This window comes from Mangifera indica, chromosome 16 (assembly GCF_011075055.1).
Source record: "Mangifera indica cultivar Alphonso chromosome 16, CATAS_Mindica_2.1, whole genome shotgun sequence".
Lineage (NCBI taxonomy): Eukaryota > Viridiplantae > Streptophyta > Magnoliopsida > Sapindales > Anacardiaceae > Mangifera > Mangifera indica.
Genome location: NC_058152.1, coordinates 470240 through 489013, shown reverse-complemented (window position 1 = coordinate 489013; position 18774 = coordinate 470240). Strand labels below are relative to the sequence as shown.

Genomic DNA, 18774 nt, shown 5'->3' with positions numbered 1-18774 from the left:
ACAGGTCTCAATCGAACTGGTTTGATTATTTGAACCAGTTTTCTTAACCATGATTAAAAAGAAGTGATAAATCATGAAATCCTCAACCTCCTCGTTAACTTTTCAAGTTTTACATCCTTTCTCCGAAAAAAAAAAAAGACAATTTCACAATCTTCTTTTTATAAACAGGGAGGTCCTACGAATTGTTGCCTAAAGCTTCAAGGCTGTGTGATTAGAAATGTTGCATGGCCCATAGTAAGAAAATTCCAAAACCTTTGAAACAATAAGTTAATCAAGAAAATCTTGCTGTCTACTCCAACAAAACTGGGGTCTATAATAGCAATTTTCTGGCATTACTTAAGATAAGTTGATGAAACCCAGAGTAGCACATAGGTTATCAATGAGGTTGTCACTTCAAAACTCCTCAATCCTTTAATCAGAGGTATGGGTGGAATCACAGATACCATCAAGAAAGTTCCCAGCAACCACGAGAAAATAAAAGCTCCAGCACTGCACCAAAGCAACAAGGACATGATTCAAACCTTTTTCTATGGCAATAATTCAGAGTTTGAAATGGCAGGGTTTTATAATCGATGCATTTAAAATCTAGACAGAATGTTGTGACTCTGCAAGACTGTAATCAGCAACCACAACTAGGGCTGCAAATGAGCCCAGCGTAAGTGCGTCTCTTGAGACAAGCTTGAGCTTGATGTTGGCTTGCTCGGTGAGTTCACAAGCTTATGACTTGGTTCAAATAAAATATTAATAAAACCTTAAGATATTTCAAACTTAAACTTACACTTTAAAAATCTTATATCTTAACTTTGAATGTAAGGGATAATTGAAAAACATATAAATATAATATTTTAAGCTGAGCCGTCTTTATCTCGAGCTCTTTATATATGTAATCGAGCCGAGCTCAAGGCACGTACTCCTTGACTTGGCTCAGCTCATTTGCATCCCCAACCACAACATGGGAGAACCATGACCTTAGAGGAGACACGTTCACTCATCATGACCTCACAAATGATTCAGAAATTTTAGCTTTGGAGATTATCAAATCCCCTATATAAATAAACATCAGGAACATAACAGAACATATTTGATAGATCTAAAAGAAATTAAACAGACATCAAGAACTTACGAATAAAGAAAAGCTCGGAGTTTGCTCTTCAGCCGCTCATGTATGAAGTATATGGTGGCAATCAGAGACAAGGCTACCTGAAGAGTCGGACCCTCTTCAGTTGGAAAGAGCACAGTGAGCACCCCAAGCACTATAAAGGCAATAGATGTTTTTATGATGATTTTTGTGTATGGAGTTTGGAACCTGCTCATGACAGCCTGCACAACACGGGACTGACGGACTTCCCTTACCTTTTTCTTCATGTCAATTTTTGGATTCTTCCTCTCATAAAACTTCTGCATTATTATTTTGTCATGGGCAGATTCGATGGCATCTACACTTGGTTTGTGCCCTGCATATTTCTGAATAAGGAAGTACCTTGCAGCTTGAATTTCATCTTCAGAAGCCTCCCGGCTTATTCCCAGTCTTTTGAACGGATCACGAACATTGATTCTGGGGAAGATATCTGAACTTGGACAGGCAGATAAGAAGAGTCTTAGAAAGTGCATGTGTATCAATTAAGATAAAACATATTACCAGAAAGGATCAGTAACAAGAGCACAGAAAAAAGCATATATATGATAGGAAACACCAAAAGGATGGGGGAGGGTCAGGTCATATACATGATTCAACATGAATTTATAAATTGAAATGTTATTTTTTTTTATCATTAACCAAGATATAATGCCAGAACAATAGAAAAGGCTAGGAGGCATATGTTGGACCAAAGAAGTTGTTCAACTTAGTTAAAAGTTCTTGTGGATAAATCTAGTACTTAAGGGAAAAGGACCATACCTATAAGTCCACAATCATTTCATGAGCACATAGGCATGATAGAAGGCAGTTTAGATAGAAACATTCATGTCATTTCAGATGTGAAGCTAAAATTACTGTTATGGGCCTAATCACTACAGAAACAAAATCTGTTGAATCTACGTACCAAATCACCTTCACAGGTGAGGGCATATATCATCCAATATGTAAAATCTTAAATCTTTGTTTTTTTAAACTGGTGAGTTCACCAATGCTTCCACCAGCCATTAATCATGCATTAAACAGTATCACATATTTCATTAGTAAAGACCACTTTCAACAAAGACCAAGAAACTAATGCATCTCATGAAAGTAAACTGGCCAACCTAGCATTCCTAGCAAACCACAGACATCAAAATTTCACCATAATGTAAGGATCAAATTAGCCTACTAAACATGAATATTTGACCAGGATTCTATAACCATTGCCTTGCAATGAAAATTTCAGCATTATGAGTTGACTATTGGTCCCGACATCAATCATGCAGTTGTCGATAATCATATACTGATTGAATTAAAAAAAAAAATCATAAACCACAAGATAATGCAAGAAGCAGGAACCGAAAAAGGCTAATAGGCATATAGGACCCAAAAAATGGTTCAACTTACTTAAAAGTTCTTATGCATAAACCTGATGCTTAAGAAAGGACTATATCAGTAAGTCAACACTTATTTTATGTGCACATGAGCATGAAGGAAGGAGGCTGAGACCGATATGTTCATGTCATTTCAGATTTGCAGCTAAATTTAACATTTGTGGGCTTAAATCACTCCTAATCTGTACAATCTATGTACCAAATCACTTCCACAGGTGAATTTAAATTGATAAATCTTATATTTTTATTTACAAAGTTTGAGTTCACAGATGCTTCCACCATCCATTATCATGCACTAAACAATATCACGTATTTCATTAGTAAAGACTGCTTTAAACCAAGACCAACAAACTAATGGAACACAAGAAAGTAAAGTTGCCAGCCTAGCGTTACTAGCAAACTGTAGACATCAAATTTTGCCCAAAGGTAAGGATCAGCTTAGCCTACTAAACATGAATATTACCAGGATTCTATAATTATGATCTTGCAACTAAATTTTCTGAATTATGAGTTGACTATAGGTCCCCATATCAATTATGCAGTTGTCAATGAATCAAATATTACCAGCTGATCCATTTGAAGAAGCACCCATTGTACACTTGATCATGTGAGTTCGTTGTTTGTTGCATCCTTGAGCAGAACCAAGCCAATAATATCTGTACGATTGCAAGAGGGGAAAAAAAATCATGACCGAGACAACCACCATTCATTTTTTCCTTTTGCCAGGAAATATAGATATTTTATTAAACAAAAATACACAAGATAGCTACTTCAGCCTGTAATAATTAAGCAATACCTTTCCAGACAGGTCACTGCAATCTTATCTTTAGGTTTCCAAGAGCTAGGAAGAGCTGAAACTCGCTTCAGTGGACCCAGGCCACCTACAGGTGTTCTAAGACAACACCTTGAGGGACAACCGGTCAATCCATACACAGACATTGTTACAATACTTAAGAAGTTCACTGCTAAAGCCCAAATCACTTGAAAGAAGACAATAAGAGGCTGCAAAAAAAACATATATATATACATATATATATATGTATATCAAACAACTGCAGCATTAAGATTCATTTTGATTATAAAAAAAAAAAAAAAAAAAATTCGTATTAAAATTTCAGTGGAAACAAGATAAAATTGTGGCAGAAAAAAGAGTGATCTTCCACAACATTTCTCTTCCTTGAAGAACAACATAGTCAACACCAAGCAATTGAAAACTCATCTATCAGCCAACAAACATTTTCACTTTTTTCCAAAACAAAAACCTTATTCTACTTTTTCACAGACTCATTTTGACAATGAATATGAGGTTCTCATGAATTCCCAACATGATTAAAGGATTAAAACATTTTTAATTTTCCAAGTCCTCTTCCAAATACAACCCATACTTAACAAGTTAACAACATACAGTTGTTTGATTGAGGAATATCAATTTCACTCCACTTGCAATGACATTAAGGTCTCTCGATAAATTAAACCCCAATTGCAAGGATTAAAGCAGTTCAACACTGCTTTAAAAATCAGCCCCAACAATCAATCAATTGAACTTTACAAATTCCAATAAAGGTTTGCCTTTCTAAGTGACATGAAAAAAGAGAGAATTCTGAAAACTAAAGTTTAAAAAAAGGGACAAAATGATAAGAAGAAAACAGCTCACCTGGATATGACTGAAGAGAAGGCCGAGTGAGGGCTTAGGGAAAACACTAAACCCTGCTTCGACCAGAGCTGGCAGCAGCCGGACAAATCTATAAGGATATAATACGCTGCGTTTCCGCCTAATATCTCAGCCCTTAGCTAGACTGAACTGAACCCGACCCGAGTTGGCCGACATACAAAACGAAGCGCCGTTGCAAAAACGGAGCGTTTTGTGAAATAAAAAACATTAAAAAAACTTCCGTTGCCGGGACTTGAACCCGGGTCTCTCGGGTGAGAGCCGAGTATCCTAACCACCTAGACTACAACGGATTTTGGTTTTATGCCAATTATATGAATATATTACGAATATATTTAAGCTTTGAGTTGTAGATATGAATCATGTGATGGATAAAAGTTGAAGTATTAAACCAAGCTCAAACAAAGGTTGGCTTAAGCTTTGTTTAAATTTATAATACTTAATTCAAGTTTGAGTTTCTTTGAATTAATACATAGTATCATCAGAGGGTTGTTAGTGCGATGAATAATATTATTGGAAGGGTAAATGAGTTTAATTCAAATAGAACTGACAAGTTAGAGTTCTATATTAAGTTTAATTCATTCGAGCCAAAATCAAATTAGACCTTGAGTCAACTCAACTTGAATCTATTCCTAATTGTAGAATTTGAACAAATTATATGGTTTATTTAGTATTTGGTATTTGATGTAATTTTTGTAATATCCTTTAATAATTATTAATCAATTATTAACTTAGAACTAATACTATATGTAAACACAATCTTATTAATGGGTATAAATAAATTGATATATCATCATGTAATTAAATAATTTAATTTTTTATTTTATCTCAAATTTAAAATTATTCAATTAAATTATGATATGTTAATTTGTTTATACCTGCTAATACTCATTAGTATCTAATTGTTAACTTAGACGGTAAGACAAAATTTAGGCTTTCAGCTGGATAATACTCAAAGTAGTAAAAGCGTTTTGAATTACATGGTTACAGGGTTCCTTCATAGGGCTTATTCTCATTTTTGGGCAAACAAACCACCAGTGACATGTTGGTTTGTTTATACCCATTAATATCTACCCATGTACAAATGCGCAAAATTTAGGGTTTGAGATGGGCTTGGTTATAGGGTTCCTTGTAGGGCTTTATCTTATTCTCTTTGTTGGAAAAACAAAGTCATCACGCTATCACACAATTGAAGTGAATCATGGTGCCAATGTCAATGCAACTTCATCATCCATAGACTTGTCAGTTGTCACTCATTACTCATCATCGACACCTTTTGCCATGCCACTACCCAAAACTCACCCATTTTCCTTGTCCTTTCTCCGATCGCATTACCAACATGCTTCCCTCAACAAACAAGTGAAATTGAGAAAATGGATCACACCCATCATGCTAATTGTCTCCTCCACCATTAACTATTTACTATTTCCAATGTAGAAAAAAAGATTGGATTCAAACGAAGTAAAATTGAACCTATTATTATGTTATATGTTTATTACACTTATTATTTATTATGTAACATATAGAATTGTATTAGAATAAAATTAAGACAAAATAAATTATATTTGAATAAACTTAAAATCAAATTAGAATAATCTTATCTGAAATTTAAATCAAGTAAATTAGATTTTGTCAAATCGATAAAAAGTCACTAATAGATCAAACTTTTACAACAATTTTTTATTTCTTTAATGACTTTTTATTGGCAATAACAAATCTATCTTATTTGGTCGTTCTTTTTCTTTTTCATCTTTGATGATTTTATTCTCTTTCTAACAACTTTCCAACAACTCATTATCATCTTAAGCTAGATTTTTTAGATTGAAATAAAATTTAAGTCATACCATTTTTAGACTCGCCTGCGAATTTATCCCTAACTCTGAACCCAAAAAAAAAAACCTCCAAAGATAAGTTGAGAGCATTGTTACATGGCTCATTTGTGTGTTTATTTTCAAGTCTCGGCAATAAATTTATGTTGCCGCACAGTCAACAGTAACTGGGGACGAAGTTCAATCACGGAAATTCCTTATGAATGATCATTACAGGTGCAGAACAGCTGCCAAACCACAATTTTATTACTTAACAATAGAAACAATTCTAAGTACAGCAAGAGAGCCAAGCAGAAACGCCATTCCTGGACTGAAACTCGCTGCTTGGTCTAATGGAAATGATAGTAATAGCCAATACAGATAAAGCCACACCAAGCCAGATTCCTCTGCCACTCCCTACTTTTTTATTTTTGAACTTCTCACTGCAAACCCTTTTAACCTTACCTGCTAGTATTACTTCAAACCTCATATTTCTCTTGCTCTCTCTCTCTCTCTCTCCCTGTCTTTCTTCTACAATGTTTTTGAAGCTACTCTTGTTGGTTTCATTGCTGGAAAGAGCAAATTCTTGGGCTGCCTCAAACATGTCTAATGAGTTCATTGCTGTTGAAAATGCATACATGAAGTGGGTTACACAGCAAGCCTCCATGAAGCAACCTGTGTTTCAGAAAGGAAAGAACAAGTTCAAGCCTTGTAGAATCATTAAAGTTAACAAAAACCCCAGACTTGGAGATTTTGTTACAGTTCAAAAAGCCATCAATTCGCTTCCCGTTGTGAATCTCTGCCGGGTTGTCATCTATATCAGTTCAGGAATTTACAGGTGATAAATGAGTTTGTCAGTTCTTTTGAAAAATCGAAAATATCATGCTTGGTTAGTTAAATTTTCAGTTTTGGTAATTTGATTAGGGAGAAGGTTGAGGTTCCTGCAACCATGGCATACATTACCCTAGTGGGCGGTGGAGCAGAGAGGACAGTGATAGAGTGGAACGACACAGCAGATGGAAGGGGACGGGGTGGCCGCCCACTGGGCACCTTTGCTTCTGCAACATTTGCTGTTAACTCTCCTTACTTCATTGCCAAGAACATCACCTTCAAGGTTACCAATATTTTCATCTTCCCCCTTTTATTTCTCCTGGTTTTGTGACAAAATTGTGATGTTGTTAACAGAACAAGGCGCCATCGCCACCATCAGGAGCTCTGGGGAAGCAAGCAGTGGCACTGAGAATCTCGGCAGACAGAGCAGCGTTTATAAGCTGCAATTTTATTGGGGCACAGGACACACTTTATGATCACTTGGGGAGGCATTATTTTAGGAAATGTTACATTGAAGGATCGGTGGATTTTGTATTCGGGAACGGCCGTTCCTACTATAAAGACTGCCATTTACATGCCAAAACCAACAGCTATGGAGCTTTGACAGCCCAAAAGAGGGAGAGCTTGCTTGAGGAAACTGGTTTCTCGTTTGTGAATTGCAAGGTTACAGGGTCAGGTGCCCTCTACTTGGGTAGGGCATGGGGCAGTTTCTCTAGAGTGGTGTTTTCTTATACTTACATGGACAAAATCATCACTCCTAGAGGATGGTACAATTGGGGAGATAAGAACAGAGAAATGTATGTTGCTTTACTCTTCGCTATGAAATAGGCTAGATTCAATCGAAACTTGAGCTTAAGCTTATATAAGTTCGATTTGATTTGAGAAGTTAGACTCAAATCTAATTTAAACTCGATAAGTTTTAAATTAATCGAGTTCAAGTTTGGTATAGTATTGAGTAAGGGTGGATATGAATCGACCCAAAGTCAAACACCCCTTAACTCAAATTCAATTCAAGCTTATTGAGTCAAAATTAAAAACAACTCAAATTTGACTTGATATCTAAGTTTGAAATTAAAAACTCAATTTGAGTTCATGACTCAAATTTATAGCTCTGAATCGTGAATCAAGTTTACAACTTATTGATAAAACAGTGTTATTTTAACAATTATTTGACATAAACTGAATTAAACTATGAGTCAAACTTGAACTGAATTAAGTCATTCACTTGGCTCGTAAGTCGAGCAAACTCAAACCCCTCTAGTTTGAGTTTGACTTGATTTAAAAAATAAGTCAACCCTTTCAATTCGAGTTTAACTTAATCAAAGTTAGTTTAGTTCAGATCCAATCTTAGTATTGAATAAATTCACAAAAACAATATCATTTTTATGCACTCTAATTAAATGATGTCGTTTTAATGATTTCAAATTGAGTACCTTAGGCTTGAGCTCAACAATAACAACCCCTATCTTGAACTCAAGTTATGCAAAAAAACGACTCATTTCAAGCTTAAACAAATTCGATTCAAATCCAACCCAACTATAAAACCCAATCAACAGATGATCAAATTCATTGGTACTGCTTTTGCTTGTGTTTAGATGAAGTCACACTATAATGAGCCAGAAATCGATGACAGTTTTTATTCTAATGTCTTGCAGGACCGTATTTTTTGGACAGTACAAGTGTTCAGGACCAGGGGCAGATTATGGAGGGCGCGTTACATGGTCTAGGGAGCTCACTCAACAAGAAGCTCAACCTTTTATTTCAATTGATTTCATAGATGGACTTGAATGGATTCCTATCTAGTGGCTTCAGTTGTACTTACTATAATTTTTTATATTTTTCAGCTGTTAAAATGCAACTCTTGATCTCAGCCTAAATGCCAAAGTTCAGAATCTGAAAATAACTGCAAGAATTTACAAGCTGCTCGATCATTCCTCATGCAACATATTCCGGGGGTTTTCTCCATCTGGTTTTGATAAGTAGAGTCAAAAAACCTTCAGCATAACTTGATTAGTATAAAATGACAATCATAAAGCTAACAAAAGACACTAGCTAAAGCCACTAATCAACTAGAGTTAGATTTGATCTTATCCAAGCCGAGCCAAGGCTCACTCGAGATCAGGTCGATTCCAGTCAAGCTAGATTGGTTTGCTCTAGTGATGAGTTCATTGCAGTAACTGCCAAAGAAGAAAAAGTATCGTCGAAGATAAAGAAGAATAATCACCAAAGAAGTAGCCTAAGAAGAAGAAAAAATTCAGAGAAGATGAAAAGTCAACAAAAAAACTGATGAATCTACTAATGACTTTCTGACAACTCAATCTCAAGCAGGAGCCACCTCTACTCAAACTCAGATCATTCTATTCGAGTTGAGCTGGGATAGCATCCAGCTCTACAATCAACAAATCGTATGAAATAATAACCTGAAAGTAAACAGAAGAACACATGCGTAAGATGCTTCCTTGGTGATCATTCAGGGCACTGACGAAGCCAAATACAAAAATTTTTAAGAACTAACAGTTAAATTTGGGTCAGCCTCAAGGTTCATCGCCAAGGGTGATAAAAACAAATAAATAAAATTCTACAAAGCACGTATACAATCAGTAGAAGGAATAAAATCAAACAGGCAGGTTCAGGTTGATACTGACCATTAATGAACCACTCATTATGCACGCCTTTTACTCAACCTCCAAGAATTAGGCTCATGGTATCGATCATAAAGTGGTTCGATGCGTTCTTGACGCTTGCGCTTGCTCATTTTTGTGGGATCTGAAACCTTGAAGAATCTTGGTGCCAGTTCCACTAGCCACTTTGGATCTATAACTGTTACTTCACGCATGTACTCTTTTGTAGTCATGACAAGTTCATGGTAGATAACCCAGTCAGGTTGTCTCTGAAAGAGAGCACTGCTTGGATGGATATATACGGGCTGATTCTCGACTAGAGTCCGATAGCCCTCCTGTGGATCCTTTCTGGCTGCATGAAAGAAGAATCCAGCCGTAATCGCCTTCCTTATCTTTGTAAAGTTCTTTCCAGCACTCACAACGTCCAATTTATATCTGGAACAAAAGAATTTCAAGTTTGATGTGCATAAGAAAGAGTTCTGGTTTGTTCACTATAATGCAGATAGTCTACAACTATCATTTCATAGTTACTAAAGAATGATAAAACTAGAGAAAGGTCCCGCAAAATTGCGTCCAACAAACAACACTAATTTTCAAGCATTACAATACATAATTACTAAGCGCTTCATGCTATTATTTACAGTGCATACAACATTATGTAATATAGCTATCCAGTAATGGATATGGATACATGACAAGCAACAGAAAGCGCAGAAAAGCATCCAGAGGCGGGCCATTTCAACTAAATAAATTAAATGAGCTGAGTGGAAAGCATAAAGCGAGGAAATCAAATGTAATTGAGTAAATCCAAGGATTTTTTTTTCTGCCTAAAATAGATATGCCGCCACAAGATTTAACCTTTGCACAACATGCTGCTTAAAATGATACAAATCCACCACAGGACCAAACACACTAAAAGTCAAGAAGTAATATTTAACACTCAGCAGCAGCCAAAAAACGAAAGTTAGAGTCGACAAGATCACTAGATAATTATTAACTTACTAAGAGTAACAAATTCCAGTTAATAAGCCATTGTCTCAACCACTATTACAATAATTCTACCAGCTATACCCGAGAGAATTGTGATGTTTACTGGTGTACTAACCAGATAAATAGTTACGCACTAAGCACCAAAATGTAATGACACTTAACAAGCAATAGCACACGAATAACACCAATCATGCAATTATCTTTACTGCCTATACTAATATTACTGAGCAAATGAGAAAGAATTATTCCACTTAATCTACCAAGAGACCTAGAAAAGCAATATGACTAACTTCAAAATTTCATTACAACTAAAATGCAGCAATTAAAGGAATAGCTCATTGCAAGAGATAAGAGTGAAAACAAATGTAAAATTGAAAACATAAAAAACTTACTTATCCATAATGCTGAGAAGTTGCTTTCTGACATCCTGTGCTCTCCTCAGGGATCGAGACTGAACAAAATTCTCAAAGCACCATGGCCCTGAAAAATTCTTAGCTTTCCATGCCTCATATACAGCTAGCAACGTCAAATGATCTCCCTCAGGCTGAAAAAATTTGGCCCTCTTCTGGTCCGCTTGTGCTTGTTTTTCCCTTGGCCTGTAGAATATGTTGCCAGTTTGAATCATTGCAATGATAGTCAATATCTCATCACTACATCCAAGGTCCACACTGGCCAACAACATCTTTGATAAAGGTGGATCTAGAGGAAATTCAGCCATTTTCCTACCCAATTTTGTCAGAAGCCCCTCCTCATCCAGAGCTCCAAGACTATACAGCTGCTCCATAGCAGATATGAGAGCTTGCGGTGAAGGTGGATCCATAAAATCAAATGACAAAAGATCATTTATTCCCATAGCCTTCATCGTAAGCGTAGTAAATCCAAGATTGATCCTCTGAATTTCTGGAATCGTAGTAGGTGACATCTCATTGCGATATGCACTCTCTGTGTATAGACGGTAACATTTTCCAGGCCCAGTACGGCCAGCACGTCCAGCTCGTTGCTTGGCTGATGCTTGTGAAATTGGCGTTATGACCAGCGAATCAAGCCCTTGCTTTGGATTATAAACATTCTGTTTTGCAAACCCAGGATCAATAACATAAAATATTCCATCAATAGTCAAAGAAGCCTCAGCAATATTAGTGGCCACAACCACTTTTCTCTTTCCTGGAGGGGCAGGATCAAAAATTCTTGACTGCATTTCACTGGGGAGGGCACTGTAAACTGGTAAAATAATCAGTTCCGGAACATTTTTACCTAAACCTTTCATCCTTTCATACAAAGACTGGCATGCAAAATCAATTTCCTCCTGACCAGTCAAGAAAAGGAGGATATCACCTTCGGGTTCTGTCAAGTGGATCTGCAGGACAGTGATCAGTGATGCATCTAAATAATCACTTTCTGGCTGCTTGGTGTATAATATTTCAACAGGGAAAGTTCTCCCAGGAATTGTAAAAATGTTGCAGTTAAAGAAATAGCCAGAAAATTTCTCTGCATCTAACGTGGCAGACGTGACAATTAGACGAAGATCTGGCCTGCGCCTCACAAGCTGCTTAAGTAACCCAAAAAGAACATCAGTGTGGATTGTCCTTTCGTGAGCTTCGTCAAGCATAATGACTGAATATTGAGAAAGGTTGTCATCAATCAAAATCTCCCTAAGAAGCATGCCATCAGTCATGTATTTGATGACAGTGTCTGGTCCAGTACAATCTTCAAATCTTATAGCATATCCAACCTCCTCCCCCAAACGACAGCCAAATTCTTCAGCAACTCGCTTGGCCACAGACATTGCAGCCACCCTACGGGGCTGTGTACAACCAATCTTACCTCTTGTAGTGTAACCAGCCTCTGCAAGATACTGAGTTACTTGGGTAGTCTTACCTGAACCTGTCTCACCAATGACTACCAAAACCTGATTATCATGTACAGCCTGAATTAATTCCTTCTTCAATTTATAAATTGGTAAGCTCTGCCTCTGTTCTTGGATTGAGAGCTTTGACCTCTGCCCAAAAGTCAATGCTTTCCCAAATGCATCCTTCTTCCATTCAGGCATGTCATAAGCTGATAAACCAACACCCCTAAGCTCCTGTGCGAGATGCCTCTCACCAGTCTCCGGCATTGGGTCTTCCCAAGGACGATTCAAATCCTTTGGTATAGAATCGAGCATTGTCCTCTGCTGTTGTTCCCGGACTTCTCTTCGCTCCTTTATGAGAGCAGATTGGAGAGCAGCAGCACGGCTCAAAGACCCTTCTGGATTCTTGAAAATTTTCACCGGTGACATGTCCACAGAATACCTGGTCTGTCCTTGTAAAAATGCAGGTTCATCCTCATTCAGTTCAATCTCAAGCTCTTCCTCAGCACCCTCTTCCTGATAAACCATCCCATCCCCTTCTTCATCATACATCGGGTACTCGTTCACAGATATAACCCCTGAAGCAATCAACTGTTTTGCTTCCCATTTCTCAGGGGAGCTCATTCTCTTCAATGGCCTGCGTGATGGAACCGCATCATCCTCCTCCACAATTCTAATCCCTGATAGACCTGTCCTAGCCATTGGCTCATCTTTTGATGCAGAAGGATTAATTCTAGATGCATCATCCTCACTCTTCTTCAATGGAAGCAAGTCCTTACCAGTATTCTGATCAACATCCCTCATAGAAAGACTCAACTTCTGACCAGACACTGAAATCACCTTCACATAAACCTCCTGATCCCGCTTTACAACATCTTTAGCATTACCAATCCTCCTAGTTGCCATCTGTGAAACATGAACCAAACCCTCCTTACCCTTAAAATCACTCAGTTGAACAAAACAACCTGTGTCCATCACTCTTGATACTCTCCCCTTGTACACGTTATACAACTCAGGATCATTGTACCTGTACCGTCCAGCTCTCCTATCTCCAGCTTCATTACTCTCTCTGTCAGCCCCATTCTCTTTGTAATCATCATAATCATGTCTCCTACTCCTCTCATGCCTGTCTCTATCCTTGTGCCTTCTACTCCTATCACCATCATCATAATCTCTGTCTCTATGTCTGTCCCTATCTCTGTCTCTACCATCTCTATCCCTATTTCTATCTCTATCTCTATCTCCATCCCTCCTGTCTCGTTCTCTGACTCTCCTATCTCTGTCTCTGTCTCTGTCTCTTCGCCTGTATTCATCTTCCCTTTCCTGATCCTCTTGACGCCGCTCACGAGCTTCCTCTTCCATCTCTCTCTCAAGTTCTTTCACTCTCTCTTTACCATCCGCAATCGCAAGAGCTTTGAACTTGGTTTTCTTGCCATCACCACCAATCTCTTTCATCACATCCTCATCCGACTTTGACGTTAGAGGAAGGATTGCGTGTATAATAGTTAGCAATGTGCGTACAAAGTAATCTGGCATTTCGGCACCATTTTCTTTCAACTTAGAGTCAAATTCCTCAACAGTTTCACAATTACGACCTAGCTCGGTGATAAACTCGGCTAAGACTTTGTCTCCAAACCCTAAATGGGTTTCTAACTCTGAACAAACTTTAGAGACAAGAGATAAATATTCCAATTTCTTAAGACCATCATCTCCGGTGGGCGAATCCATTGTGGTTAGCAATACATAACTCAGAAAAGTTAGGGTTTGTCGAGTACCTGATGGCTGAGGTAGAGAGTTTGATAAAAGCAAGGAAACGTTGCCCTGGACGTCGTTCTGAGCTATCAGCGCGGAAAATTATTTGGTCGCCTCTGGTGAGATAGCAAAAAGATTAAGAGAGGAGTGAGAAATTGTCTTTCAGATCAACCGTGTGGGAAATAGTCATTTGGAAATGCTGAGACTTTCCTATTACTACGATTTAGTTAAGAAATTATAGAAACCAAACCCTAGGTCATGAGATTAAGTCAGAGACGAGAGAGAGCAAATGAAAGAAAAGAAAAGTCTGGAAGAAAAAGAAAAACTGTTTTTAATAGAAAATGAATAGCAGCTAATATTTTCACGGGGTTTTATAGTCAAGGGGCACAATTACACTTTGCCCCTTGGCCATTTACAAAATTGCAACAAAGCATAGAAATATTACAAATTTGCAGGAAACAACCTAAAATTCATTTTAGGCCTTCAGTATCTTCTGCCCATTTTTGAATGGGCTCCTCGTTACAGTTTTCAGTTCTTGAAAGCAGATGAAATCGCCGGGATCACTATTGCCAGTCTCGCAATCCCTCAAGGGATCAGTTACGCCAAACTGGCTAACTTGCCACCAATTCTTGGCCTGTATACGTAAAAAGTTTTTAATATTGCGATCGACTAGTTTAAAAATATTTAACGGGCTTACTTTTTTTTTTTTTTTTACTGCTGCAGATTCTAGCTTTATTCCGCCACTGGTGTATGCAATGTTGGGGAGTTCAAAAGATTTGGCCGTAGGGACGGTTGCTGTTGCCTCACTTCTCATATCGAGAGGAGTGAGAAATTGTCTTCAGAAAGAAGTCGAGAGAAGAAGGGAGAACGAAGACCAGAAAAGTGTAATGAATTGAACCGAGAAGAAGCGGCTGCAGCCGGCTATGTTTAATTTAATTAATTATTACTAAATAAATAATAAGAAATTTGGACGGATAATAAATGGCTAGACCTAAGCGCATTACAAGCGCGTATTGTGCACCATCAGTTTCTTCACAAGTCATGGCTCGACAATAGTTTTGTTCTGTTTTCGGAAACAACCTAAGCAACGCAAGCCCCAAACGTCTTTGTTTTTGGAGCCAACCAAAGCATATTTTTTCACCATAAAAGTATACATTATTATTATTCTATATAATAAATATATATACATTTATTTATATATATATATATATATAAATATTTTTAAATTAAAAATAAAATAACACTTAATTATTTAATAATATATAAATAAAAATATATAATATTACTCATTTTTTCTTCTTTTTCAATTGGCCCAATGGGTATTTTTAATTTAAAATAAATAGTATTTGAACACTATCTTCTTGATCCTCAATTCACCAATTGGGTTCATCCATTCTCTTGTAAAAGAGGATAAAAAGAAAGGAAATTAACTAAAATGACTAAATTAGAGATAGGCTAACTTTTTGGGTGTTCAATAATAAAATGGCCAAAGGAGTATTTTCCACCCAAGTTTTGGTGAAATGACAATATATACTTATGATAGATAAAAGCTCAAATATTCACCCAAGTTTTAATTTATTATGACACACCCATAAATTTTTTGTTAGAGTTAACAAGGTAAAATTCTCATTTTATCAGTAATATTAAAAAAATAAAGTTTTAAAAATCAGCCACTTTCTTTGATGAACAATGGAGAAACAAGACAGAGTCATTTAAAGGACACCTCACAATTATCCAGATCTAAATAACACTTCGTCATCCAAATCTATAGACGATGCTCTATTGTCCACCAACGCGTCGCACCGATCACTGGTGGGTGGAGAAAAAAACTTAGAGATTTAAGGGAAAAAAATCACTTTTCAAAGTTTACGTATAGGGTGAAATGTTAATTTTTAAAATCTGAGAAGGAAAATGAGATAAAATTATATATTTTTTAATATTATTATTAAATAACAGTTTTACTCTTATATTTAATGACAATTTAGAGATGGATGTGTATTTAGATTTTTCATCTATTGTAAATATATTTTTTAGATTAAGATAAAACTTGGGTAGAAAATAATGTTTTGTCCCAAAGATAACTGACCTATTGCCCTTTTAATGAAAATGTTCATATATAAACTAGCTTATAAATTTGTTTCTAACGTATGAAATCCCTCATTCTCACCTTGCATGCCTACTAAAATTGTATGTGCTCAAAAAATTTAAAAGCAATTTCAACAATTTCACTAAATTTTTTGTGATAAAATTAAAAAAAAAAAAGAAGATGATAGTGTATCGTCCCTAATCATGTTTAATAGGGTATAATATTAAGATTTAACTACTTTGTGATAGATTTTTTAGATTTAGAGCTCAATTTTGATCAATTGAAATTTGTGCGAAATAACTTGAATTACATGCTATTTTTATGAAATATGTCAATGGTTTTGTGATAGGTGTAGAATAAATATATCTCACGTAAATATATTATGGTAATGTTATCATAGTATTAAATAAACCTATCAAAAAGTAGTAATAGATCTCACATTTCGAGGTTCGTGTCAACCTAGTGTAACACATGCTGCATATTTGAAAAATTATGAGAATTTGGTTGGCTTAGGAAAATTATGTTGGATCGATTGGGTCGGTCCAACATATTAGACAAGACTGCACAACACACCACAGAATTAGGTTTATGCTTATAACAAAAACCCGAATCCTGAGTCGTGGGGATGAGGACCCATTAGATTGGAGTTGAAAATAGGGTTGAATTCAGTCTGATCTGAATCAAGCTTGAATTATGCTCAATTCAATAATGTTTTGAATTTTAAAAAATTAGTATAAGATCAATGAGCAAAAATTTGAATTCAAATTGAAACTAATTTAATTTCAAATTTAATTTGACTGACAAGAATTTGATTATTTGAATCAATTCAAACTCGATTTATTTATTTTATGTAAACAAGTTTAATCTTTGACTTATTCAATCTAAAATCAAATTTGAACTCAAATAGTTCATATCAAATTCAAACCTTATTTAGAGACATGATTTTGGGGAAGTTAAAATAAGGGTTAGACTCGAATAGAGTTGGTTTAATCTTGAAAGTTGACTTGATTCAATTTGAATTTATTTAAATCAAACTTAAATTGAATTAAAGATAGAAAAGTTAGTTCGTTTGTGAAACATAATCAAACTTGCACTAAAGAAAATATGACTTATAATTCGATTTAAATCAATTAAGTAATGATCAAAACGATGTCGATTTTTTTTATTATTAAACAAAATAATATTGTTTTATCAATGAGTCTCAAACTTAACTATAAATTCAAATTATTTTTAATTTTAATTCAATAAATTCAAATTAATTTATTTTTTATTTTATTTAAGCTTTAAAAAAAAATATTTGAGTTCAATTTGGTTTGTTACCAAGTTCAAAGGGCATCGGTTCGGATACTTCGATTTCTTGTCAAATCTGATGTCATCCGTGGTGTATTAGAATTTCGTTCTGAAACCAAGTTTAGTGCGCAGCACAAGACTTATAACTACAAAGAAAAGACCCCTGGGGCCTAGCATTGGAACCTGGAAGTCGTAAAGGGTATGGGCGAGTGATGCCTTACGCCACCGAAAATGTATCCACAGAACAAGACAAGACACCATTGGATTCAACACTCTCATCTCTAATTCCAAGAAGTGACACCAATGGATTCCACTCACTACATTTCAACCCCTCCTACTCTACCCATTCCCCGATTTTCTTAGCTTCCTGTGCTGCTCTTGACAGCCCTCGCGAAAAAAGCTAATCACACTCTTTTGCTTTTTAATGGTTCCATTGTGATTATCAGTGAATTCCAAGTGGAATCAAACTCAAATTTAGACCTCTGCAAACTTGTTAGTATGGTTATCCATAAGCTTAAGACTGAGTTTGAGAAGCTTTATAGTTGCTCAAAGTAGAACTCAAAATTGTAAGTAAAACTCAAGCTTGATTGGATTTTTAATCACTTAAACCAAAATAACATTGTTTCACTTCTAATTAATACTTAAAAAGGATCATTTTGCTATGCTTCCATCATATAATTGCAGCAGAAAACACTGTTTTAAATCAGTTTGAATCCTCTCTAGTTTTAGTTCCACTTATGCTTGACTTAGGAAGTATCCGTGTGCTATGCTCCCAATTTGAACTTAATTGGTATTTAACTCAGTTTGAATCGAATTTAAATTAAAGTTTTAATTTGATCATTCAATTCTAATTCAACTTGAATCCTTCATTTGTTCATTAAGTTGTTTGTTTGTTTTTAAACAGAAACCCTCCTGTCTTTGCTTCCTCCAGGATTGAACTCGTCTCACCCGGCTCAAAAAACAGCCTCCCAGTTTCAAATTTCAAGCCTTTGATGACACTCTCCACAGAGGAATCAACCGCTCTCCATTCTTCCTGTGAGGCCGTCGAAGTGGCGGTGAACCATGAAGAATGAGGAGTTGCTTGGTGATGATGATCATCAAGCAAATCTAACTTATAGGCTGAATTGATGGTGTTATTATATTATTATTGGTTCTAAAAGAAGGAGTTCTTGGTTGGTGACAAGAAGGCCATGGCCAAGAAGATGATCTTGCTAATCTTGTGGTGCTATTATTTTTGGAGAGAAAATTAGGAAGCTTCATTTTCTTGCCCATGTGGGTTTTGAAGAAGAAAGGAAATGAAGATGTGAAAGTTTTGAAATGAATTTCAGGGGGGCAAATATATGTATTTATGAAATGAAGATGTATTT

At 36.1% G+C, this 18774-nt stretch overlaps 3 protein-coding genes and 1 non-coding gene across 9 annotated transcripts; 1 reads left to right on the top strand and 3 right to left on the bottom strand.

Annotated features, from left to right (window-relative positions):
- Positions 1-67: 67 nt before the first annotated feature.
- On the bottom strand, positions 68-4322 carry LOC123199119 (protein CHAPERONE-LIKE PROTEIN OF POR1, chloroplastic). Its single transcript, XM_044613969.1, has 5 exons — positions 4166-4322; positions 3308-3513; positions 3076-3167; positions 1124-1568; positions 68-489 (listed from the first exon to the last, which is right to left on the bottom strand). Exons 2-5 carry the CDS (start codon positions 3448-3450, stop codon positions 333-335), a joined length of 837 nt encoding a protein of 278 aa, XP_044469904.1. The 5' UTR covers positions 3451-3513; positions 4166-4322; the 3' UTR covers positions 68-332.
- Positions 4323-4400: 78 nt separating this feature from the next.
- Positions 4401-4473, bottom strand: TRNAE-CUC. Its single transcript has one exon. It is a non-coding gene; the product is annotated as a tRNA-Glu (tRNA).
- A 1753-nt stretch (positions 4474-6226) lies between these two features.
- On the bottom strand, positions 6227-14379 carry LOC123198682 (probable pre-mRNA-splicing factor ATP-dependent RNA helicase DEAH5). Of its 6 annotated transcripts, XR_006498106.1 has the most exons (4): positions 10823-14379; positions 9465-9875; positions 9116-9239; positions 8800-8996 (listed from the first exon to the last, which is right to left on the bottom strand). XR_006498106.1 is itself a non-coding variant. In XM_044613429.1 (3 exons), exons 1-2 carry the CDS (start codon positions 14005-14007, stop codon positions 9482-9484), a joined length of 3579 nt encoding a protein of 1192 aa, XP_044469364.1. In that variant the 5' UTR covers positions 14008-14379; the 3' UTR covers positions 6227-6663; positions 9465-9481. The 6 variants fall into 6 exon arrangements, 5 of the variants coding, with proteins under 5 accessions (XP_044469364.1, XP_044469363.1, XP_044469365.1 ...); XM_044613429.1 differs by lacking the exons at positions 8800-8996; positions 9116-9239 and adding an exon at positions 6227-6663; XM_044613428.1 differs by lacking the exons at positions 8800-8996; positions 9116-9239 and adding an exon at positions 8432-8785.
- Positions 6342-8767, top strand: LOC123198684 (probable pectinesterase 53). The gene is made up of 4 exons (XM_044613432.1): positions 6342-6826; positions 6913-7102; positions 7174-7616; positions 8475-8767. The coding sequence occupies exons 1-4, from the start codon at positions 6342-6344 to the stop codon at positions 8620-8622; spliced, it is 1266 nt and encodes a 421-aa protein (XP_044469367.1). The 3' UTR covers positions 8623-8767.
- Positions 14380-18774: the final 4395 nt, after the last annotated feature.

Coding starts and splice junctions, on each gene's coding strand:
- LOC123198682 (XM_044613429.1), bottom strand. CDS start 14,007: ATGGATTCGCCCACCGGAGATGATGGTCTTAAGAAATTGGAATATTTA. Junction 9,876..10,822: donor CTTCTCAGCATTATGGATAA/GTAAGTTTTTTA, acceptor CTTTTGTTCCAG/ATATAAATTGGACGTTGTGA.
- LOC123198684 (XM_044613432.1), top strand. CDS start 6,342: ATGGAAATGATAGTAATAGCCAATACAGATAAAGCCACACCAAGCCAG. Junction 6,827..6,912: donor ATCAGTTCAGGAATTTACAG/GTGATAAATGAG, acceptor TAATTTGATTAG/GGAGAAGGTTGAGGTTCCTG. Junction 7,617..8,474: donor GGAGATAAGAACAGAGAAAT/GTATGTTGCTTT, acceptor AATGTCTTGCAG/GACCGTATTTTTTGGACAGT.
- LOC123199119 (XM_044613969.1), bottom strand. CDS start 3,450: ATGTCTGTGTATGGATTGACCGGTTGTCCCTCAAGGTGTTGTCTTAGA. Junction 3,168..3,307: donor GCAGTGACCTGTCTGGAAAG/GTATTGCTTAAT, acceptor GCAATCGTACAG/ATATTATTGGCTTGGTTCTG. Junction 490..1,123: donor CTCCGAGCTTTTCTTTATTC/GTAAGTTCTTGA, acceptor GCTTTGGTGCAG/TGCTGGAGCTTTTATTTTCT.